At 54.8% G+C, this 25,262-nt stretch overlaps 1 protein-coding gene across 1 annotated transcript in view; it reads right to left on the bottom strand.

Moving 5' to 3' along the window:
• Positions 1–25,262, bottom strand: part of LOC144487375 (neural cell adhesion molecule L1-like) — a gene marked incomplete at its 3' end in the record, with an annotated part of 83,132 nt that overhangs the window by 56,762 nt on the left and 1,108 nt on the right. The window contains 5 exon segments of the mRNA XM_078205462.1: positions 4,551–4,721; positions 4,878–5,000; positions 8,155–8,354; positions 17,776–17,881; positions 20,053–20,070. Coding sequence (XP_078061588.1) covers positions 4,551–4,721; positions 4,878–5,000; positions 8,155–8,354; positions 17,776–17,881; positions 20,053–20,070 — 618 coding nt within the window.

Raw genomic sequence — 25,262 nt, 5'->3', positions numbered from 1 at the left:
TGGATGTGGGTGTGGGTTCTCCGCTGGGGAATTTACACATCTCATTGTTTAAGGATGGGTCAGCACCGAATGATTCCGGAGTTTCCAAACTGACTGCCTCCATCTTTCATGTGACTCAATCTGACAATGGCCACCCCCCACCCAGACTGGGTGGTCCGCCGAGGAGTGAACCCAGCACTCATGATCAAAACTGGCTTCAGGGACTGCTCCATTGTCGCTCCAGGACTCTGCCAATCCATCAGTCACCAGCCAGTCTGGGAGTCAGACTCTGGAACCGGCTAGACATCAAGAAGCAGTCAGAGTACTTCACCTGCACCAGGCTGACAATTCCCCTGAGAAACCGCCTCCCAGATACCGGACTGGAAGAAAGTGCCGCTCCGCAGTGAATCCATCACTTCACAGGATCCTCATTACAACCTGAAATCAACACATCCATTCACAGGAAGCACAGGACTGCCAGGCGGGAACTCAAACACCAGGAATCACACACTGCAATAACTCTCATCTGTAAACGTGCATTGTATCTGTATCGTGTGTGTGAGAGTGTGTGTGTGTGAGAGTGTGTGTGAGAGTGTGAGTGTCTGTGTGTGTGAGTGTGAGAGAATGTGTGAGTGAGTATGAGTGACTGAGCTGTATCAGGTGTGTGTGTGAGTGAGTGAGTGTGAGTGTATGTGTGTGAGAGAATGTGTGTGTGTGTGTGTGTGTGAGTGAGCTGTATCAGGTGTGTGAGTGACTGTGAGTGTGAGTGAGTGAGCTATTGAGTGTGTGTGTGTGTGAGTGAGTGAGCTGTATCAGGTGTGTGAGTGTGTGTGAGTGAGTGTGTGTGTGTGAGTGAGTGAGCTATTGAGTGTGTGTGTGTGAGAATGAGTGTGTCTGTGTGTGTGAGAGAGTGTGTGTGAGTGAGTGTGTGTATGAGTGAGCTGTATCAGGTATGTGTGTGTTTGAGTGAGTGTGAGTGTGTGTGCGGTCTTTGTGAGTGTGTGTGCGTGAGTGAGTAAAGTTTTAAATTTAAGTTTAGTTATTTAATTTTATTAATTAGTGTCACAAGTTGGCTTACATTAACACTGCAATGAAGTTACTGTGAAATTCCCCTAGTCGCCACATTCCTGTTCGGGTAACACTGAGGGAGAATTTAGCACGGCCAATGCACCCTAACCAGCACGTCTTTCAGACTGTGGGAGGAAACCGGAGCACCCGGAGGAAACCCACGCAGACACGAGGAGAACGTGCAGACTCCGCACAGACAGTGACTCAAGCCGGGAATCGAACCCGGGTCCCTGGCGCTGTGAGGCAGCAGTGCTAACCCACTGTGCATGTGTGAGTGCATGGTTTTGAGTATTTGCATGTGATTGCGTGTTTGTGTGAATGCATGTGAGTGTGTGTGTGTGTGTGTGTGTGAGTGTGCCTCTGTGCGTGTGCACACATGTGCCTTTGCACACGTGTGTGACGTGGTGTTCTGTTAAGTCAGGGTAAGTGAGAATGAATAATTATCTTCATTGCAAACTCACAAAAGCTTGCTGCTGAATAATTCAGTTGGAATGAAAAGTCCATGGATAAGAATAGACACACATCGTTTCACACAAATCACACTGATTACGGGTGACAAGGCAGCAAATACATTCTGTCCCTGACAAATGTACAATCCCCAGAGGGAGTGTTACGGACGACTGGTTCTTCAGACAGTGGGACTGTCCTCTGAGGAGGGGCTGTGTGGAATAGGTCTATCCTGCCGGGAGTTGACAGCAATGAAGGGGCAACCTCCCCCGAAACATGTGAAATGCTTCTGGGACCCGACAGCAGAGCGTTGAGAAGTTGGTATTTGCAAAATAGTCTGTTTGAAAGGTGTTTTTTTTTTTCTGTATTTAGAGTTTTAAAAAGAGGTGCAGGTGCATATAGAGTACACAGACTGAAATATCATATCAAAGGCCAAAGTGTTGCCAAGACTACGGGCTGTTTTTCGAATTTTAACCAATCAGTTTAAACAAGGCACTTAGCCAACAGCAGCCTGTTCGATTTAAATTTGATGTTTTGGTGACCTGAGAACATTGTGGGGATGTTGGTATGTCACCAGGGGTATAAGAGACAGCTCTCATCTCCAGGGAGACAGATAGTAACTGCGGCACGGTGGGTTAGCACTGCGATCTCACAACGCCAGGGACCCGGGTTCAATTCCCGGCCTCGGGTCACTGTCTGTGTGGAGTTTGCACGTTTCCCCCTCGTGTCTGCGTGGGTTTCCTCCGGGTGCTCCGGTTTCCTCCCACAGTCTGAAAGATGTGTGGGTTAGGTGCACTGGCCATGCTAAATTGCCCCTTAGTGTCAGGGGATGTGTAGGTCAGAGGGATTAGCAGGGTAAATATGTGTGGGGTTACGGGGATAGGGCCTGGGTGGGATTGTGGTCGGTGCTGACTCGATGGGCTGAATGGCCTCCTTCTGCACTGCAGGGATGTTATGATTCTCTGCCACAGACAATAGCTTTCAATTCAAAATCTCAAAAAGGTACAGAAAGAAGACAGAGGTTTCAGACAGAAGAAATCAGCAAAGACAGAATATTCTGGAAGACAAAACCTGGTTGTAATTTAGAGAGTGACTAAAAGTTATATTCTTTTTGTTATTGAGTGGGAGTTGTATATATCTAAACAGCATTCCATTAGAATGGTGTTTTATTGGGTTTGTTAACAGTTTAGTTAACCTGTTCACTGCTAGTTAGATAAATAAAGTCTTACGTGTTGATTTTACAGAGGGAGTGTCAGGTAGTTATTCTCATTGAGCCACTAGAAGTTGCTGAAGAGTGAATCGTACCACTTCTCACACTCACTTTAACAGATTATAGGGTGAGGGACTCCTCTTTGAGTGGTTCAATGTTAACTCTCAGAGAGGGGGGATCAACCTCCGCTTTAGAACAATAGATACAGAGAGACTGTTGCCCCCAAACCTGGCGAGAGAGTCGAGAACCCGGGGACACTGCCTCAGGATAAGGGGGAGGGGAGGGGGGGGGGGACGCGATTTAGACTGAGAGAGATTTTGTCACTCAGAGGGCGGTGAATGCATGCGTGTTCCCCACCCCAGGAAGTGGTGCCGCTCAGTCTCTGAGTTTTTTTTTTGCCGAGCGAGTTCGAGACACGGAGGGAAGGGATTGGAGCAGAGCTGTGGACCTAAGGTCAAGGGTCAGCCATGATTCTGATGCATGGTGGGAGCAAGCTCGAGGGGCCAGAGTGGCCTGCCCGATTTCTCACACCCTTACGAAAGAGTCCCGCAGAGGGTGTGAGGTTATCCACTCCGGTAGCAATAATAGGAAGATGGATCATTACTCGATTGGGTGTAAATTGAGAGAGGCGGATACTCAGCGAGACCTTGGAGTCCTTGTGCATCAGTCGCTGAGAGTAAGCGCGCAGGTACAGCAGGCAGTAAAGAAGGTGAATGGTATGTTGCCCTTCATAGCGAGAGGATTTGAGTATAGGGATAGGGATGTTTTGCTGCAATTGTACAGGGCGTTGGTGAGGCCACACCTGGAGTATTGTGCGCAGTTTTGGTCTCCTTATCTGAGGAAGGATGTCCTTGCTATAGAGGGAGCGCAGCGAAGGTTTACCAGGCTGATTCCTGGGATGGCAGGTCTGTCATGTGAGGAGAGACTGAGTCGGTGAGGATTATATTCACTGGAGTTTAGAAGAGTGAGAGGGGATCTCATAGAAACTTATAAAATTCTAACAGGGTCAGACAGGGTAGATTCAGAAAGAATGTTCCCGATGGTGGGGGGAGTCCAGAACTAGGGGTCAGAGTTTGAGGATAAGGGGGAAACCTTTTAGAACTGAGGTGAGGAGAGATTTCTTCACCCAGAGGGTGGTGAATGTGTGGAATTCACTCCCACAGAAAGTAGCTGAGGCCAAAACGTTGTGTGATTTCAAGAAGAAATTAGATATCGCTCTTGGGGCTAAAGGGATCGAGGGATATGGGGGGGACGGGGGGGATCAGGATATTGAATTTGATGATCAGCCATGATCATAATGAATGGTGGAGCAGCTCGAAGGGCCGAATGGCCTCCGCCTGCTTCTATGTTTCTGTGAAAGGGAAGAACGATTGGGTGATTGGTGGAGGTGAGGTGCCCAGAATGGGGGGAGAGTTCGTCCCTGGGACAGAGAGTCTCAGATAGTGGGGGGGTGGGAGATGGGGTGAAGTTCTCTCAGGAATAAGTGCGAGGGGGGCGATCTTGGACTGGGATGAGGAGAGATTTTGACACTCGGACTGACGTGCTTCTCCGTAATTCTCCAGCCCTCCTCACACGTCCCACGTCACGCAGGATGCGCACCCCCCCCCCAATGCGGAGAAGGGGAAAGGTGTGGAGTTCACTCCCAAAGAATGCAGTTGAGGTCAAAACGTTGTGCGATTTCAAGAAGGAATTAGATATCGCTCTTGGGGGCTAAAGGGATCGAGGGATATGGGGGGGGAAGGGGGGGGATCAGGATATTGAATTCGATGATCGGACATAATGAATGGCGGAATGGGCCGGAAGGGCCGAATGGCCTCCTCCTGCTCCTGGTTTCGATGGTACTCACAGGTAGTCACTTGCAGGGCAATGGGTTCCTTCTGGATGATGGTCCTCGTTTCGCGAATCTGGGCGTAACAGGTGTAGTCCTCCAAGCTGTCCTTCACCAGGAGGTTGGAGAAGTACAGATTCCCGTCCCTTCCCTTCGACACGCGCTCGCTCACCTGGATGTTAAAGAGCTCTGCGGGGCGAGACAGGAAAGCAGGCCAATCGGATTCCGGTTTCCACTCTGGGGAAATGCACTTGGAGGAGGGGAGGGGAGGGGAGACAGGGAGAATGAGGGAGCGAGAGGGAGAAGGGTCAGTGAGGTAGGGGTCATGTCGAGGGGTTCACTCACTGCTTGTCATCCAGATGATCATGGAGGAAGCCATGCTGCTTGGGGGGTTACACCGCAACACCAAAGACTCTCCAGCCTCCTTGACAAACTTGCGGACGTTCTCCTTTGGCCACTTGGGAGTGCCTGAGAGAGAGACCAGGAACAGATCAAACACAGCTTTGCACATCTGTATCGGTACTGATGTTAATCCAGCTCCCTCACACTGTCGCTCAGTAACCCCTCTCCCCCCAGCACCCTGTGTTACTGACTGTATCTGTACTGATGTTAATCCAGCTCCCTCACACTGTCAGTCAGTAACCCCTCTCCCCCCAGCACACTGTGTTACTGACTGTATCTCTACTGATGTTAATCCAGCTCCCTCACACTGTCACTCAGTAACCCCTCTCCCCCCAGCACCCTGTGTTACTGACTGTATCTGCACTGATGTTAATCCAGCTCCCTCACACTGTCACTCAGTAACCCCTCTCCCCCCAGCACCCTGTGTTACTGACTGTATCTGTACTGATGTTAATCCAGCTCCCTCACACTGTCACTCAGTAACCCCTCTCCCCCAGCACCCTGTGTTACTGACTGTATCTGTACTGATGTTAATCCAGCTCCCTCACACTGTCACTCAGTAACCCCTCTCCCCCCAGCACCCTGTGTTACTGACTGTATCTGTACTGATGTTAATCCAGCTCCCTCACACTGTCACTCAGTAACCCCTCTCCCCCAGCACCTGTGTTACTGACTGTATCTGTACTGATGTTAATCCAGCTCCCTCACACTGTCGCTCAGTAACCCCTCTCCCCCCAGCACACTGTGTTACTGACTGTATCTGTACTGATGTTAATACAGCTCCCTCACACTGTCACTCAGTAAACCCTCTCCCCCCAGCACCCTGTGTTACTGACTGTATCTGTACTGATGTTAATCCAGCTCCCTCACACTGTCACTCAGTAACCCCTCTCCCCCAGCACCCTGTGTTACTGACTGTATCTGTACTGATGTTAATCCAGCTCCCTCACACTGTCACTCAGTAACCCCTCTCCCCCCAGCACCCTGTGTTACTGACTGTATCTGCACTGATGTTAATCCAGCTCCCTCACACTGTCACTCAGTAACCCCTCTCCCCCCAGCACCCTGTGTTACTGACTGTATCTCTACTGATGTTAATCCAGCTCCCTCACACTGTCACTCAGTAACCCCTCTCCCCCAGCACCCTGTGTTACTGACTGTATCCATGTTTTACCTGTATTTTCTGGCTAAAACATTCCTGTTAGATTGTGACGTGTTTGGTAAGCAGAAAACTGAAGTCAGTGAGAATTGAACTCCCAGAAGGAGCAGGTGCATCGCTGAGAAATACAAACCTGTTTTTGAACGTTGTGCATGTCGCTATCCCAGTCTGTCTCTAACCTAATTAATTCACACGGAGCCAGGAAACATTAATGAATGTAGCACACACGCTGTACCTGTCCTGGGAGTGTTTGATGGGGACAGTGTAGAGGGAGCTTTACTCTGTATCTAACCCCGTGCTGTACCTGTCCTGGGAGTGTTTGATGGGGGACAGTGTAGAGGGAGCTTTACTCTGTATCTAACCCCGTGCTGTACCTGTCCTGGGAGTGTTTGATGGGGGACAGTGTAGAGGGAGCTTTACTCTGTATCTAACCCCGTGCTGTACCTGTCCTGGGAGTGTTTGATGGGGACAGTGTAGAGGGAGCTTTACTCTGTATCTAACCCCGTGCTGTACCTGTCCTGGGAGTGTTTTTTGGGGACAGTGTAGAGGGAGCTTTACTCTGTATCTAACCCCGTGCTGTACCTGTCCTGGGAGTGTTTGATGGGGACAGTGTAGAGGGAGCTTTACTCTGTATCTAACCCCGTGCCGTACCTGTCCTGGGAGTGTTTGATGGGGACAGTGTAGAGGGAGCTTTACTCTGTATCTAACCCCGTGCTGTACCTGTCCTGGGAGTGTTTGATGGGGGACATGGAGAGGGAGCTTTACTCTGTATCTAACCCCGTGCTGTACCTGTCCTGGGAGTGTTTGATGGGGGACAGTGTAGATGGAGCTTTACTCTGTATCCAACCCCGTGCTGTACCTGTCCTGGGAGTGTTTGATGGGGGACAGTGCAGAGGGAGCTTTACTCTGTATCTCACCCCATGCTGTACCTGTCCTGGGAGTGTTTGATGGGGACAGTGTAGAGGGAGCTTTACTCTGTATCTAACCCCGTGCTGTACCTGTCCTGGGAGTGTTTGATGGGGACAGTGTAGATGGAGCTTTACTCTGTATCCAACCCCGTGCTGTACCTGTCCTGGGAGTGTTTGATGGGGGACAGTGTAGAGGGAGCTTTACTCTGTATCTAACCCCGTGCTGTACCTGTCCTGGGATTGTTTGATGGGGGACAGTGCAGAGGGAGCTTTACTCTGTATCTAACCCCATGCTGTACCTGTCCTGGGAGTGTTTGATGGGGACAGTGTAGACGGAGCTTTACTCTGTATCTAACCCTGTGCTGTACCTGTCCTGGGAGTGTTTGATGGGGACAGTGCAGAGGGAGCTTTACTCTGTATCTAACCCTGTGCTGTACCTGTCCTGGGAGTGTTTGATGGAGACAGTGTAGAGAGAGCTTTACTCTGTATCTAACCCCGTGCTGTACCTGTCCTGGGAGTGTTTGACGGGGGACAGTGTAGAGGGAGCTTTACTCTGTATCTAACCCCATGCTGTACCTGTCCTGGGAGTGTTTGACGGGGGACAGTGTAGAGGGAGCTTTACTCTGTATCTAACCCCGTGCTGTACCTGTCCTGGGAGTGTTTGATGAGGGACAGTGTAGAGGGAGCTTTACTCTGTATCTAACCCCGTGCTGTACCTGTCCTGGGAGTGTTTGATGGGGACAGTGTAGAGGGAGCTTTACTCTGTATCTAACCCCGTGCTGTACCTGTCCTGGGAGTGTTTGATGGGGGACAGTGTAGAGGGAGCTTTACTCTGTATCTAACCCCGTGCTGTACCTGTCCTGGGAGTGTTTGATGGGGACGGTGTAGAGGGAGCTTTACTCTGTATCTAACCCCGTGCTGTACCTGTCCTGGGAGTGTTTGATGGGGACAGTGTAGAGGGAGCTTTACTCTGTATCTAACCCCGTGCTGTACCTGTCCTGGGAGTGTTTGATGGGGACGGTGTAGAGGGAGCTTTATTCTGTATCTAACCCCGTGCTGTACCTGTCCTGGGAGTGTTTGACGGGGGACGGTGTAGATGGAGCTTTACTCTGTATCTAACCCCGTGCTGGGTGTGAGGTGAACTGAGACTCACTCTCTGTGATGAGGTGAATGTTGGAGGAGATGGCCGTGCCGTACATGTTGCTGGCGTAACATCGGTAAGTTCCCCGGTAGCCGCGGATGGAGACGCCGTTGCCCGTGGTGACGAATATGATGGTGCCTGAAGTGTGGTTCATTGTGGCCCGCGGGTCCAGGGATGGATCATAAACCACACCGTCTTTGGTCCACCGATATCTGCGGAATGAAGGATAAAGGAAACGGAATTCTCGCTGGTCACCATTCCCGATAAACCCCCTCACCAATGCGCGGTGAGACGGCCTCTCTGATTGTCACAGCGTTAGTGAGCTGCTTCCCAGATCACAGCCCTGATCACACTGCCAATCCCTTCACAGAGACATTGTGCTGCAGAGTCTCCATCTCCTTGGCTGGGAGAAGCTTCCGGAAGTCTGGACACACTGATAGGTGCGAAGGGAAGTCACCGCCTTCCCCCGCTGTTCCAGGCTGAGTGGTTTCCCGTTCACTGATCTCTACCCAAACTCGGAGCGATTTCCTAGAATCCCGACAGTGCAGAAGGAGGCCATTCGGTCCATCAAGTCAGCACCGACAGCAATCCTATCCCAGGCCCTATCCCCTATTTCCAGGAAGCTTTGGTCCGTCTGAGAGTGTGACTGGGATTGTATGGAGTTATAGAGGTTTACAGTATGGAAACAGGCCCTTCGGCCCAACTTGTCCATGCCGCCCTTTTTGTTAAACCCCTAAGCGAATCCCAATTGCCCGCATTTGGCCCATATCCCTCTCCACCCATCGTACCCATGTAACTGTCTAAACGCTTTATAAAAGACAAAATTGTACCCGCCTCTACGAGAGTATGTGCGTGAGAGAGTGTGTGCGTGTGAGAGAGTGTGTGCGTGTGTGAGAGTGTGTGCGTGAGAGAGAGTGTGTGCGTGTGAGAGAGTGTGTGCGTGTGAGAGAGTGTGTGCATGTGAGAGTGCGTGAGAGAGAGTGTGTGCGTGAGAGAGAGTGTGTGCGTGAGAGAGAGTGTGTGCGTGAGAGAGAGTGTGTGCGTGAGAGAGAGTGTGTGCGTGTGAGAGAGTGTGCACGTGTGAGAGAGTGTGCGCGTGTGAGAGAGTGAGCGCGTGAGAGAGAGTGTGCGCGTGAGAGAGAGTGTGCGCGTGAGAGAGAGTGTGCGCGTGAGAGAGAGTGTGCGCGTGAGAGAGAGTGTGTGCGTGAGAGAGAGTGTGTGCGTGAGAGAGAGTGTGTGCGTGAGAGAGAGTGTGTGCGTGAGAGAGAGTGTGTGCGTGAGAGAGAGTGTGTGCGTGAGAGAGAGTGTGGGTGAGAGAGAGAGTGTGCGTGAGAGAGAGTGTGTGGGTGAGAGAGAGAGTGTGGGTGAGAGAGGGAGTGTGGGTGAGAGAGAGAGTGTGGGTGAGAGTGAGAGAGTGTGGGTGAGAGTGAGAGTGTGGGTGAGAGTGAGAGTGTGGGTGAGAGTGAGAGTGTGGGTGAGAGTGAGAGTGTGGGTGAGAGTATGGGTGAGAGTGAGAGTGTGGGTGAGAGTGTGTGTGTGTGTGTGTAAGTGTGTGTAAGTGAGTGAGTGTGTGTGAGTGTGTGTGAGAGTGTGTGTGTGTGAGAGTGTGTGTGTGTGAGAGTGTGTGTGTGAGAGAGTGTGTGTGTGAGAGTGTGTGTGTGTGAGAGTGTGTGTGAGAGTGTGTGTGTGAGTGAGAGTGTGTGTGTGTGTGTGAGAGTGTGTGTGAGAGTGTGTGTGAGAGTGTGAGAGTGTGTGTGAGAGTGTGTGTGAGAGTGTGTGTGAGAGTGTGTGTGAGAGTGTGTGTGAGAGTGTGTGTGTGAGTGTGTGTGTGTGTGAGAGTGTGTGTGTGTGAGAGTGTGTGTGTGTGAGAGTGTGTGTGAGAGTGTGAGTGTGTGTGTGTGTGAGAGTGTGTGTGAGAGTGTGTGTGAGAGTGTGTGTGTGAGTGTGTGTGTGTGAGTGTGTGTGTGTGTGAGAGTGTGTGTGAGAGTGTGTGTGTGTGTGAGAGTGTGTGTGTGTGAGAGTGTGTGTGAGAGTGTGTGTGAGAGTGTGTGTGTGAGAGTGTGTGTGAGAGTGTGTGTGAGAGTGTGTGTGAGAGTGTGTGTGAGAGTGTGTGTGTGAGTGTGTGTGTGTGTGAGAGTGTGTGTGAGAGTGTGTGTGAGAGTGTGTGTGAGTGTGAGAGTGTGTGTGTGAGAGTGTGTGTGAGAGTGTGTGTGAGAGTGTGTGTGAGTGTGCGAGTGTGTGTGAGAGTGTGTGTGAGAGTGTGTGTGAGTGTGAGAGTGTGTGTGTGAGAGAGTGTGTGTGTGAGTGTGAGTGTGTGTGTAAGTGTGTGTGTAAGTGTGTGTGTGTGAGAGTGTGTGTGAGAGTGTGTGTGTGAGTGTGTGTGAGTGTGAGAGTGTGTGTGTGAGAGTGTGTGTGAGAGTGTGTGTGAGTGTGAGAGTGTGTGTGTGAGAGAGTGTGTGTGTGAGTGTGAGTGTGTGTGTAAGTGTGTGTGTAAGTGTGTGTGTGTGAGAGTGTGTGTGAGAGTGTGTGTGTGAGTGTGTGTGTGTGTGAGAGTGTGAGTGTGTGTGAGTGTGAGTGTGAGAGTGTGTGTGTGAGTGTGAGTATGTGTGTGAGAGTGTGTGTGTAAGTGTGTGTATATGAATGTGTGGGCTGGGGAGAGGGTGCAGTAACTATCCGCAGGATGCTTGTAGACTGGCTGATGGTCTGGGTGCGGTCTGGGTGCGGTCCCGGAAGCTCCCGCAGTGAGACAGTGAGATCTCTCAGCCCCACACCCAGTGTCACATTGGGCTGGGAAAGGAGAGGGTCAAGGGTCGCCCATCAGTGAGATGTTTCCAATCACCAGCCTTTCGGGGAAGTGCTGTGAATTATCTGGATGGGGTTTGGAGTGGAGCGAGCGAGGAATTTGGTGGATAAGAGTGATTGTGAAGCCGCAGTGTAGGTGCTGAGGCGCTCCGAGTGCCACTCGTTGCCCTGCATTAGCTAAATTAGTGCAGCACAGTTAGCAGAGGAATTAATTTAGCAAATGAGAAGAGATGCCATGAGTTGATGGATTGGGGATGGATGGTGTCTGACTGTGCGAAGGCTCAGATTGTCTGCAAGGGCGATTTACGGCCCCTCTGTGTGTCTGATCCTTTCCCAATCTCCCGGGAACACTTCTATCAGCTCAACCCTTCACCCCGCTCTCCCCAACAAAGCAGCCTGCTCAAGGTGACCCAGCCGAAGCCCCCGAGCATTCACCAGCTACACCGAGAGACAGCTGGAATCCTTCCCGAGATAGCTCCAGCCTCTGTCCCAGTGTACACACTACATGTACCAGCCCCTGTCCCAGTGTACACACTACATGTACCAGCCCCCTGCCCAGTGTACACACTACATGTACCAGCCCCCTGCCCAGTGTACACACTACATGTACCAGCCCCCTGCCCAGTGTACACACTACATGTACCAGCCCCTGTCCCAGTGTACACACTACATGTACCAGCCCCTGTCCCAGTGTACACACTACATGTACCAGCCCCTGTCCCAGTGTACACACTACATGTACCAGCCCCCTGCCCAGTGTACACACTACATGTACCAGCCCCTGTCCCAGAGTACACACTACATGTACCAGCCCCTGTCCCAGAGTACACACTACATGTACCAGCCCCTGTCCCAGTGTACACACCACATGTACCAGCCCCCTGCCCAGTGTACACACTACATGTACCAGCCCCTGTCCCAGTGTACACACTACATGTACCAGCCCCTGTCCCAGAGTACACACTACATGTACCAGCCCCTGTCCCAGAGTACACACTACATGTACCAGCCCCTGCCCAGTGTACACACTACATGTACCAGCCCCTGTCCCAGTGTACACACGAAATGTACCAGCCCCTGTCCCAGTGTATGCACTACATGTACCAGCCCCTGTCCCAGTGTACACACTACATGTACCAGCCCCTGACCCAGTGTACACACTAAATGTACCAGCCCCTGTCCCAGTGTATGCACTACATGTACCAGCCCCTGTCCCAGTGTACACACTACATGTACCAGCCCCTGTCCCAGTGTACACACTACATGTACCAGCCCCTGACCCAGTGTACACACTAAATGTACCAGCCCCTGTCCCAGTGTATACACTACATGTACCAGCCCCTGTCCCAGTGTACACACTACATGTACCAGCCCCTGACCCAGTGTACACACTAAATGTACCAGCCCCTGTCCCAGTGTATGCACTACATGTACCAGCCCCTGTCCCAGTGTACACACTACATGTACCAGCCCCTGTCCCAGTGTACACACTACATGTACCAGCCCCTGACCCAGTGTACACACTAAATGTACCAGCCCCTGTCCCAGTGTATACACTACATGTACCAGCCCCTGTCCCAGTGTACACACCACATGTACCAGCCCCCTGCCCAGTGTACACACTACATGTACCAGCCCCCTGCCCAGTGTACACACTACATGTACCAGCCCCCTGCCCAGTGTACACACTACATGTACCAGCCCCTGTCCCAGTGTACACACTAAATGTACCAGCCCCTGTCCCAGTGTACACACTACATGTACCAGCCCCCTGCCCAGTGTACACACTACATGTACCAGCCCCTGTCACAGTGTTCACATTACATGTACCAGCCTCTGTCCCAGTGTATACACTACATGTACCAGCCCCCTGCCCAGTGTACACACTACATGTACCAGCCCCCTGCCCAGTGTACACACTACATGTACCAGCCCCCTGCCCAGTGTACACACTACATGTACCAGCCCCCTGCCCAGTGTACACACTACATGTACCAGCCCCTGTCACAGTGTTCACATTACATGTACCAGCCTCTGTCCCAGTGTATACACTACATGTACCAGCCCCTGTCCCAGTGTACACACTACATGTACCAGCCCCTGTCCCAGTGTACACACTACATGTACCAGCCCCTGTCCCAGTGTACACACTACATGTACCAGCCCCTGTCCCAGTGTACACACTACATGTACCAGCCCCTGTCCCAGTGTACACACTACATGTACCAGCCCCTGTCCCAGTGTACACACTACATGTACCAGCCCCTGACCCAGTGTATACACTACATGTACCAGCCCCTGTCCCAGTGTACACACTACATGTACCAGCCCCTGACCCAGTGTATACACTACATGTACCAGCCCCTGTCCCAGTGTACACACTACATGTACCAGCCCCCTGCCCAGTGTACACACTACATGTACCAGCCCCCTGCCCAGTGTACACACTACATGTACCAGCCCCTGTCCCAGTGTACACACTACATGTACCAGCCCCTGTCCCAGTGTACACACTACATGTACCAGCCCCTGTCCCAGTGTACACACTACATGTACCAGCCCCTGTCCCAGTGTACACACTACATGTACCAGCCCCCTGCCCAGTGTACACACTACATGTACCAGCCCCCTGCCCAGTGTACACACTAAATGTACCAGCCCCTTGCCCAGTGTACACACTACATGTACCAGCCCCCTGACCCAGTGTACACACTACATGTACCAGCCCCTGTCCCAGTGTACACACTACATGTACCAGCCCCTGTCCCAGTGTACACACTACATGTACCAGCCCCTGTCCCAGTGTACACACTACATGTACCAGCCCCTGTCCCAGTGTACACACTAAATGTACCAGCCCCCTGCCCAGTGTACACACTAAATGTACCAGCCCCCTGCCCAGTGTACACACTGCATGTACCAGCCCCTGTCCCAGTGTACACACTACATGTACCAGCCCCTGACCCAGTGTATACACTACATGTACCAGCCCCTGTCCCAGTGTACACACTACATGTACCAGCCCCTGTCCCAGTGTACACACTACATGTACCAGCCCCTGACCCAGTGTATACACTACATGTACCAGCCCCTGTCCCAGTGTACACACTACATGTACCAGCCCCTGACCCAGTGTATACACTACATGTACCAGCCCCCTGCCCAGTGTACACACTACATGTACCAGCCCCCTGCCCAGTGTACACACTACATGTACCAGCCCCCTGCCCAGTGTACACACTACATGTACCAGCCCCCTGCCCAGTGTACACACTAAATGTACCAGCCCCCTGCCCAGTGTACACACTAAATGTACCAGCCCCCTGCCCAGTGTACACACTACATGTACCAGCCCCTGACCCAGTGTACACACTACATGTACCAGCCCCTGACCCAGTGTATACACTACATGTACCAGCCCCTGTCCCAGTGTACACACTACATGTACCAGCCCCCTGCCCAGTGTACACACTACATGTACCAGCCCCTGTCCCAGTGTACACACTACATGTACCAGCCCCCTGCCCAGTGTACACACTACATGTACCAGCCCCTGTCCCAGTGTACACACTACATGTACCAGCCCCTGTCCCAGTGTACACACTACATGTACCAGCCCCTGTCCCAGTGTACACACTACATGTACCAGCCCCTGACCCAGTGTATACACTACATGTACCAGCCCCTGTCCCAGTGTACACACTACATGTACCAGCCCCCTGCCCAGTGTACACACTACATGTACCAGCCCCCTGCCCAGTGTACACACTAAATGTACCAGCCCCCTGCCCAGTGTACACACTACATGTACCAGCCCCTGTCCCAGTGTACACACTACATGTACCAGCCCCTGTCCCAGTGTACACACTACATGTACCAGCCCCCTGCCCAGTGTACACACTACATGTACCAGCCCCTGACCCAGTGTACACACTACATGTACCAGCCCCCTGCCCAGTGTACACACCACATGTACCAGCCCCCTGCCCAAGGTACACACTACATGTACCAGCCCCCTGCCCAGTGTATACACTACATGTACCAGCCCCTGTCCCAGTGTACACACTACATGTACCAGCCCCCTGCCCAGTGTACACACTACATGTACCAGCGCCCTGCCCAGTGTACACACTACATGTACCAGCCCCTGTCCCAGTGTACACACTACATGTACCAGCCCCCTGCCCAGTGTACACACTACATGTACCAGCGCCCTGCCCAGTGTACACACTACATGTACCAGCCCCTGTCCCAGTGTACACACTACATGTACCAGCCCCTGCCCAGTGTACACACTACATGTACCAGCCCCTGTCCCAGTGTACACACGAAATGTACCAGCCCCTGTCCCAGTGTATACACTACATGTACCAGCCCCCTGCCCAGTGTACACACTACATGTACCAGCCCCTGTCCCAGTGTACACACGAAATGTACCAGCCCCTGTCCCAGTGTATACACTACATGTACCAGCCCCTGCCCAGTGTTCACATTACATGTACCAGCCTCTGTCCCAGTGTACACACTACATGTACCAGCCCCCTGCCCAGTGTACACACTACATGTACCAGCCCCTGTCTCAGTGTACACACTAAATGTACCAGCCCCTGTCACAGTGTTCACATTACATGTACCAGCCTCTGTCCCAGTGTACACACTACATGTACCAGCCCCCTGCCCAGTGTACACACTACATGTACCAGCCCCTGTCTCAGTGTACACACTAAATGTACCAGCTCCTGCCCCAGTGTTCACACTACATGTACCAGCCCCTGTCCCAGTGTACACACTAAATGTACCAGCCCCTGTCCCAGTGTACACACTACATGTACCAGCCCCTGCCCAGTGTACACACTACATGTACCAGCCCCTGTCTCAGTGTACACACTAAATGTACCAGCTCCTGCCCCAGTGTTCACATTACATGTACCAGCCTCTGTCCCAGTGTACACACTAAATGTACCAGCCCCTGTCCCAGTGTACACACTAAATGTACCAGCCCCTGTCACAGTGTTCACATTACATGTACCAGCCTCTGTCCCAGTGTACACACTAAATGTACCAGCCCCTGTCACAGTGTTCACATTACATGTACCAGCCCCCTGCCCAGTGTACACACCACATGTACCAGCTCCCTGTCTCAGTGTACACACTAAATGTACCAGCTCCTGCCCCAGTGTACACACTACATGTACCAGCCCCTGTCCCAGTGTACACACTAAATGTACCAGCCCCCTGCCCAGTGTACACACCACATGTACCAGCTCCTGTCCCAGTGTACACACTACATGTACCAGCCCCTGTCCCAGTGTACACGCTAAATGTACCAGCCCCTGTCCCAGTGTACACACTAAATGTACCAGCCCCTGTCCCAGTGTACACACCACATGTACCAGCTCCTGTCCCAGTGTACACACATGTACCAGCCCCTGTCCCTGTCCCAGTGTACACACCACATGTACCAGCCCCTGACCCAGTGTACACACTACATGTACCAGCTCCTGACCCAGTGTACACACTACATGTACCAGCCCCTGTCCCAGTGTACACACTACATGTACCAGGCTCTGCCCCAGTGTACAAAGAACAGAGAACAAAGAACAGTACAGCGCAGGAACAGGCCCTTCGGCCCTCCAAGCCTGTGCTGATCATGCTGTACTATCTAGACCAACCGCCTGTATCCCTCTATTCCCTGTCTGTTCATGTGTCTATCCAGATAAGTCTGAAATGTCACTAACATGTCTGCCTCATCCATCTCACTTGGCAGCGTAATCCAGGCCCCCACCACCCATCTGTGTAATAAGCTCCCCCCGCACGTCTCTACTGAACCTTTCCCCCCTTATCTTGAACTTGTGCCCCCTTGTAATTGTCATTTCCGCCCTGGGAAAAAGCTTCCAACTGGTCACCATATCCGGCAGCGTGCAGCAGAGGGCGCAATCGTGCATGTTCAGAACACTCTGCCCTGAATAGAACGCATCTGACACCGCCTTCCCCCAGCTAAAGCTGGCCGATTGAACCGTCCCCCACAACCCCATCCCCCCGCCGCTATCGCGGGGCTCCACAGCCGATCGCACCTTGCAGGGACCGATCACACACACACACCCCACGCCCGCGCGGATCACAGGTTGCAGAGCGCGTGGCATTCCCCTCCAACCGGCCCGCCTCTTCAGTACCTCCCAGTTAGCCCCACCCCCCCTCAGGCCCACAATCCCATGGCACTGCCCAGTGCCCAGTAGGCAGTGCCAGGGTGCCATGCTGGCAGTGCCAGGGTGCCTGGTGGGCAGTGCCAGGGTGCCATGCTGGCAGTGCCAGGGTGCCTGGTGGGCAGTGCCAGGGTGCCATGCTGGCAGTGCCAGGGTGCCTGGTGGGCAGTGCCAGGGTGCCCGGTGGGCAGTGCCAGGGTGCCTGGTGGGCAGTGCCAGGGGTTGAGAGGCTGGCAGTTCCAGGGTGCCTGGTTGGCAGTGCCAGTGGTTGAGAGGCTGGCAGTGCCAGGGTGACCAGTGGGCAATGCCAGTGTGCCAGGCTGGCACCTACCAAAGGCCACCCCCACCCTCTATCCCTGGACGATTGCATCCTGGGCTCAATTGTAATATTTAAATTCTATTTTCAATGGAAATTAAATATCAAGATAAGCCTCGCGCCCTTTTCGGGAGGGAGGCTGATTGCGCCGGAGATCCGGAGGTTCGTTAGAGGCGAGAAATCGGGCGCGAACCTGAACTCCTCTCGCGATCTTACCGATTCGCCCTCCCCATTGGCCGGTGGGGGGGGGGGGGCGAGAGGGTAAAACCGCCAGCTCCATGTACCAGTCCCTCATTTCCCGAGGCTACTTACTCAGGTGTGGGCACTCCTGTTGCCTCACATTTCAGCACAATGTCATCAGTGGGAAAGACAGTGTAGTTCTCGGGAGCCTGCTCGAGGATCACCGGAGGCTGTTTCCCTGAAAGGGGAAGAAAGTGACTCGGTGAGTTCGACGGATCCCCGAACCTCAGCACGGGCACACGATAAGAGCAACGAGAACCATCAAACAGTGCGAATTAAATCAACCCCAAATTAAAACCAGGGGGAGGGCCCCACGGCGCAGGGACACCAGGGGAAGGGCCCCACGGCGCAGGGACACCAGGGGGAGGGCCCCACGGTGCAGGGACACCAGGGGAAGGGCCCCACGGCGCAGGGACACCAGGGGGAGGGCCCCACGGTGCAGGGACACCAGGGGGAGGGCCCCACGGTGCAGGGACACCAGGGGGAGGGCCCCACGGTGCAGGGACACCAGGGGGAGGGCCCCACGGTGCAGGGACACCAGGGGGAGGGCCGCACAGCGCAGGGACACCAGGGGAAGGGCCCCATGGCGCAGGGACACCAGGGGAAGGGCCCCACGGTGCAGGGACACCAGGGGAAGGGCCCCACGGTGCAGGGACACCAGGGTGAGGGCCCCACAGTGCAGGGACACCAGGGGAAGGGCCCCACGGCGCAGGGACACCAGGGGAAGGGTCCCACGGTGCAGGGACATGAGGGGAAGGGCCCCACGGTGCAGGGGACACCAGGGGAAGGGCCCCACGGTGCAGGAGCACCAGGGGAAGTGCCCCACGGCGCAGGGGACACCAGGGGAAGGGCCCCACGGTGCAGGGACATGAGGGGAAGGGCCCCACGGTGCAGGGACACCAGGGGAAGGGCCCCACGGTGCAGGAGCACCAGGGGAAGGGCCCCACGGTGCAGGGGAGACCAGGGGAAGGGCCCCACGGTGCAGGGGACACCAGGGGAAGGACCCCACGGTGCAGGGGACACCAGGGGAAGGGTCCCACGGTGCAGGGGACACCAGGGGAAGGGCCCCACGGTGCAGGGACACCAGGGGAAGGGCCCCACGGCGCAGGGACATGAGGGGAAGGGCCCCACGGTGCAGGAGCTCCAGGGGAAGGGCCCCACGGTGCAGGGGACACCAGGGGAAGGGCTCCACGGTGCAGGGGACACCAGGGGAAGGGCCCCACGGTGCAGGAGCACCAGGGGAAGGGCCCCACGGTGCAGGGGAGACCAGGGGAAGGGCCCCACGGTGCGGGGGACACCAGGGGAAGGACCCCACGGTGCAGGGGACACCAGGGGAAGGACCCCACGGTGCAGGGACACCAGGGGAAGGGCCCCACGGCGCAGGGACATGAGGGGAAGGGCCCCACGGTGCAGGAGCTCCAGGGGAAGGGCCCCACGGCGCAGGGGACACCAGGGGAAGGAGCCCACGGTGCAGGGATACCGGGGAAGGGCCCCACGGTGCAGGGGACACCAGGGGAAGGGCCCCACGGTGCAGGGACACCAGGGGAAGGGCCCCACGGTGCAGGGGACACCAGGGGAAGGGCCCCACGGTGCAGGAGCACCAGGGGAAGTGCCCCACGGCGCAGGGGACACCAGGGGAAGGGCCCCACGGTGCAGGGACATGAGGGGAAGGGCCCCACGGTGCAGGGACACCAGGGGAAGGGCCCCACGGTGCAGGAGCACCAGGGGAAGGGCCCCACGGTGCAGGGGAGACCAGGGGAAGGGCCCCACGGTGCAGGGGACACCAGGGGAAGGACCCCACGGTGCAGGGGACACCAGGGGAAGGGTCCCACGGTGCAGGGGACACCAGGGGAAGGGCCCCACGGTGCAGGGACACCAGGGGAAGGGCCCCACGGCGCAGGGACATGAGGGGAAGGGCCCCACGGTGCAGGAGCTCCAGGGGAAGGGCCCCACGGCGCAGGGGACACCAGGGGAAGGAGCCCACGGTGCAGGGGACACCAGGGGAAGGGCCCCACGGTGCAGGGGACACCAGGGGAAGGGCTCCACGGTGCAGGGGACACCAGGGGAAGGGCCCCACGGTGCAGGGGACACGGAGATCTGGGAATAACTGGGATTGGATCGCGGAACATCGCAATTCCACATCCCTTCCCTGGGTCTGCGAGTGGATGAAGACACTGACCAATTCAGTGAACTGAAACACATCAGCGAGGGTGGGTGGAGGGGGGGGGGGGGGGGGGCACAAAATCAGACAAGAGACCCCTCCCCCAGGAGGCGGGAATGCAGCACTTTGGCTCCCGAGGTAGGGGGAAGGACGCAGGATGAGGGAACGTTGAGACTGGAGTCACTTACACTCTTCTTGTAGTTTGTCTGCGACATCCGCAGAGGGAGAGCAGGAAGAAAGGCAAAACACAAAGTCACTTCACAGCTACATTGAGGCAGCATGAATTCACACTCACTGCCAGCCTGTTGGAGAGGAGACACAGAGGACCATCGCACAGAGAAAGGCCCTTCAGCCCATCGCACCTGCATCTGTCACCCAAATGTTCACAGAATCCCTACAGCGCAGAAGGAGGCCATTCGGCCCATCGAGTCTGCACCAACCGCAATCCCACCCAGGCCCCATCCCCATGACCCCACGTATTTACCCCGCTAATCCCCCTGACACGAAGGGGCAATTTAGCACGGCCAATCAACCTAACCCACACATCTTTGGACACTAAGGGGCAATTTAGCACGGCCAATCAACCTAACCCGCACATCTTTGGACACTAAGGGGCAATTTAGCACGGCCAATCAACCGAACCCGCACATCTTTGGACACTAAGGGGCAATTTAGCACGGCCAATCAACCTAACCCGCACATCTTTGGACACTAAGGGGCAATTTAGCATGGCCAATCCCCCTAACCTACACATCCTGGGACACTAAGGAACAATTTAGCATGGCCAATCCACCTAACCTACACATCTTTGGACACTAAGGGACAATTTAGCATGGCCAATCCACTTAACCCGCACATCTTTGGACACTAAGGGGCAATTTAGCATGGCCAATCCACTTAACCCGCACATCTTTGGACACTATGGGACAATTTAGCGTGGCCAATCCACCTAACCTACACATCTTTGGACACTAAGGGGCAATTTAGCATGGCCAATCCACCTAACCTACACATCTTTGGACACTAAGGGACAATTTAGCATAGCCAATCCACCTAACCTACACATCCTGGGACACTAAGGGAGAATTTAGCATGGCCAATCCACCCAACCTACACATCTTTGGACACTAAGGGGCAATTTAGCATGGCCAATCCCCCTAACCTACACATCCTGGGACACTAAGGAACAATTTAGCATGGCCAATCCACCTAACCTACACATCCTGGGACACTAAGGGACAATTTAGCATGGACCATCCACCTAACCTACACATCCTGGGACACTAAGGGACAATTTAGCATGGACCATCCACCGAACCTACACATCTTTGGACACTAAGGGACAATTTAGCATAGCCAATCCACCCAACCTACACATCTTTGGACACGAAGGGGCAATTTAGCACGGCCAATGCACCCTAACCCGCACATCTTCAGACTGTGGGAGGAAACCGGAGCACCCGGAGGAAACCCATGCAGACACGGGGAGAACGTGCAGTCTCCGCACAGACAGTGACCCAAGCCGGGAATCGAATCGAAGAGGATTTGGGTCCCTGGCGCTGTGAGGCAGCAGTGCCACCCCCCCCCCACCCCCCGAATCCCATATCCCAGCACTTGTCCCATATCCATGTCTGCCTTGGCATTGCACATGGACATCTAAATGTTTCACTATTCTGAGGGTCTCTGCCTCCAGCACCCTCTCAGGCAGCGAGTTCCAGGGTTCCAGCACCCTCTGCGTGAAAAGCTTTTTTCTTCACAATCTCCTAACCCTCCTGCCCCTCACCTTAAATCAATTCTCCCGGTCACTGATCCCTTCGCCAAGGGGAGAAGATTGTTCCTGTCTACTCCATGCCCTTTATAATCTTACACATCTCAGTCACGTCCCTGCCCTCGGTCTACGACGTTCCAAGGAAATTTGGCATGTCCACTCCAACTCTCACCAACTTTTACAGATGCTCCACAGAAAGCATTCTTTCTGGTTGTATCACAGCTTGGTCTGGGGCTCCTGCTCTGCCCAAGACCGCAAGGAACCACAAAGGGTCGTGAACGTAGCCCAATCCATCGCGCAAACCAGCCTCCCATCCATCGACTCTGTCTACACTTCCCACTGCCTCGGGGAAAGCAGCAGCATAACCAAGGACCCCACGCACCCCGGACATTCTCTCTTCCACATTCTTCCATCGGGAAAAAGACAAAAGTCTGAGGACACGTACTAACCAAACTTGCGGATGATACAAATTTGGGGTTGGAGGGTGAGCTGTGAGGAGGATGCAGAGATGCTTCAGTGTGATTTGGACAGGCTGAGTGTGTGGGTATCTGCATGGCAGCTGCAGCATAATGTGGATCAATGTGGGGTTATCCACTCTGGTAGCGATAATAGGAAGACAGATTATTACTCGAATGGGTGTAAATTGAGAGAGGCGGTTACTCAGCGAGACCTTGGAGTCCTCGTGCATCAGTCGCTGAGAGTAAGCGTGCAGGTACAGCAGGCAGTAAAGAAAGCAAATGGTATGTTGGCCTTCATAGTGAGAGGATTTGAGTATCGGGATAGGGATGTTTTGCTGCAATTGTACAGGGTGTTGGTGAGGCCACACCTGGAGTATTGTGTGCAGTTTTGGTCTCCTTATCTGAGGAAGGATGTCCTTGGGATAGAGGGAGCGCAGCGAAGGTTTACCAGGCTGATTCCTGGGATGGCAGGTCTGTCATATGAGGAGAGACTAAGTGGGTGAGGATTATATTCACTGGAGTTTAGAAGAGTGAGAGGGGATCTCATAGAAACTTATAAAATTCTAACAGGGTCGGACAGGGTAGATTCAGAAAGAATGTTCCCGATGGTGGGGGGAGTCCAGAACTAGGGGTCAGAGTTTGAGGATAAGGGGTAAACCTTTTAGGACTGAGGTGAGGAGAAATTTCTTCACCCAGAGGGTGGTGAATGTGTGGAATTCACTCCCACAGAAAGTAGCTGAGGCCAAAACGTTGTGTGATTTCAGGAAGAAATTAGATATCGCTCTTGGGGCGAAAGGGATCGAGGGATATGGGGGGGGAGGGGGTGGATCAGGATATTGAATTTGATGATCAGCCGTGATCAAAATGAATGTTGGAGCAGCTCGAAGGGCCGAATGGCCTCCTCCTGCTTCTAGTTTCTGTGTTTCTATTAACCGTCACAAGAACAGCTTCTTCCCTGCTGCTGCCGTCAGACTTTTGAATGGACCTACCTCGGATTAAGTTGATCTTTCTCCGCACCCTGGCTATGACTGTAACACTACATTCTGCGCTGCTTTCCTTCTCTATGAACGGTATGCTTTGCCTGTATAGTGCGTGAGAAACAATACTTTTCACTGTATCCCGATACATGTGACAATAACGAATCAAATCAAATCAAAACAACCGCAGTCTATCCAATCTCTCATCAGAGCTAAAACTCTCCAGCCCAGGAAACATTCCGGGGAATCCCCTCTGCACCGTTTCCAGCGCTATCGCATCCTTCTGGTAAAGTGGCGACAGGAACTGCACACCATATTGTGGCCTAATCATGGAGCCTGTCTGTGACAGTGTAACCCAGAAGAATCACTGTCTGCCAGGAGTAATTTTCTGGCTGGTTCCTGGAGAGATTACGACAGTATCTTTACACTCCAGCTCTGGGTTGACAGACAGCTGGGTGAGAGCCAAGAGGACATCTACTCCAGACGCAACGACCTTGCACTTACACTGACTTGAATGAAAAGAGCTGCTTCCGTCTGGAGGTTAAGCACCCACGTTCAGGCACAGGATCACGGATACCGGTCAGAGGGAGAGTCAACTAACTGACTGCTCCAACAGCCCTGGAGGAGGTCGGAGGGGATTGGTACGGAGGGGGCGCCGTGCTGAGGGAGGGTCAGTGCTGAGGGTGTGCTGCACTGTGGGAGGGTCAGTGCTGAGGGAGCGCCGTACTGAGGGTCAGTGCTGAGGGAGCGCCGCACTGTGGGAGGGTCAGTGCTGAGGGAGCGCCGCACTGTGGGAGGGTCAGTGCTGAGGGAGCGCTGCACTGTGGGAGGGTCAGTGCTGAGGGAGTGCCGCACTGTCGGAGGGTCGGTGCTGAGGGAACGCCGCACTGTGGGAGGGTCAGTGCAGAGGGAGCGCCGCACTGTGGGAGGGTCAGTGCTGAGGGAACGCCGCACTGTGGGAGGGTCAGTGCTGAGGGAGCGCCGCACTGTGGAAGGGTCAGTGCTGAGGGAGCGCCGCACTGTGGGAGGGTCAGTGCTGAGGGAGCGCCGCACTGTGGGAGGGTCAGTGCTGAGGGAGCGCTGCACTGGGGAGGGTCAGTGCTGAGGGAACGCCGCACTGTGGGAGGGTCAGTGCAGAGGGAGCGCCGCACTGTGGGAGGGTCAGTGCTGAGGGAACGCCGCACTGTGGGAGGGTCAGTGCTGAGGGAGCGCCGCACTGTGGGAGCGTCAGTGCTGAGGGAGCGCCGCACTGTGGGAGCGTCAGTGCTGAGGGAGCGCCGCACTGTGGGAGGGTCAGTGCTGGGGGAGCGCCGCACTGTGGGAGCGTCAGTGCTGAGGGAGCGCCGCACTGTGGGAGGGTCAGTGCTGAGGGAGCGCCGCACTGTGGGAGGGTCAGTGCTGAGGTAGCTCCGCACTGTGGGAGGGTCAGTGCCAAGGGAGCGCCACACTGTGGGAGGGTCAGTGCTGAGGGAGCGCCGCACTGTGGGAGGGTCAGTGCAGAGGGAGCGCCGCACTGGGAGAGGGTCAGTGCTGAGGGAGCGCCGCACTGTAGGAGGGTCAGTGCTGAGGGAGCGCCGCACTGTGGGAGGGTCAGTGCTGAGGGTGTGCTGCACTGGGAGAGGGTCAGTGCTGAGGGTGTGCTGCACTGGGAGAGGGTCAGTGCTGAGGGAGCGCCGCACTGTGGGAGGGTCAGTGCTGAGGGAGCGCTGCACTGTGGGAGGGTCAGTGCCGAGGGAGCGCCGCACTGGGAGAGGGTCAGTGCTGAGGGAGCGCCGCACTGTGGGAGGGTCAGTGCTGAGGGAACGCCGCACTGTGGGAGGGTCAGTGCTGAGGGAGCGCTGCACTGTGGGAGCGTCAGTGCTGAGGGAGCGCCGCACTGTGGGAGGGTCAGTGCTGAGGGAGCGCTGCACTGTGGGAGGGTCAGTGCTGAGGGAGCGCCGCACTGTGGGAGGGTCAGTGCTGAGGGAGTCCCGCACTGTGGGAGGGTCAGTGCTGAGGGAGCGCCGCACTGTGGGAGGGTCAGTGCTGAGGGAGCGCCGCACTGTGGGAGGGTCAGTGCTGAGGGAGCGCCGCACTGTGGGAGGGTCAGTGCTGAGGGAGCGCCGCACTGTGGGAGGGTCAGTGCTGAGGGAGCGCCGCACTGTGGGAGGGTCAGTGCTGAGGGTGCGCCGCACTGTGGGAGGGTCAGTGCTGAG

Source organism: Mustelus asterias, unplaced genomic scaffold (assembly GCF_964213995.1).
Source record: "Mustelus asterias unplaced genomic scaffold, sMusAst1.hap1.1 HAP1_SCAFFOLD_759, whole genome shotgun sequence".
Lineage (NCBI taxonomy): Eukaryota > Metazoa > Chordata > Chondrichthyes > Carcharhiniformes > Triakidae > Mustelus > Mustelus asterias.
This window is presented reverse-complemented; position numbering and strand designations above follow the sequence as displayed.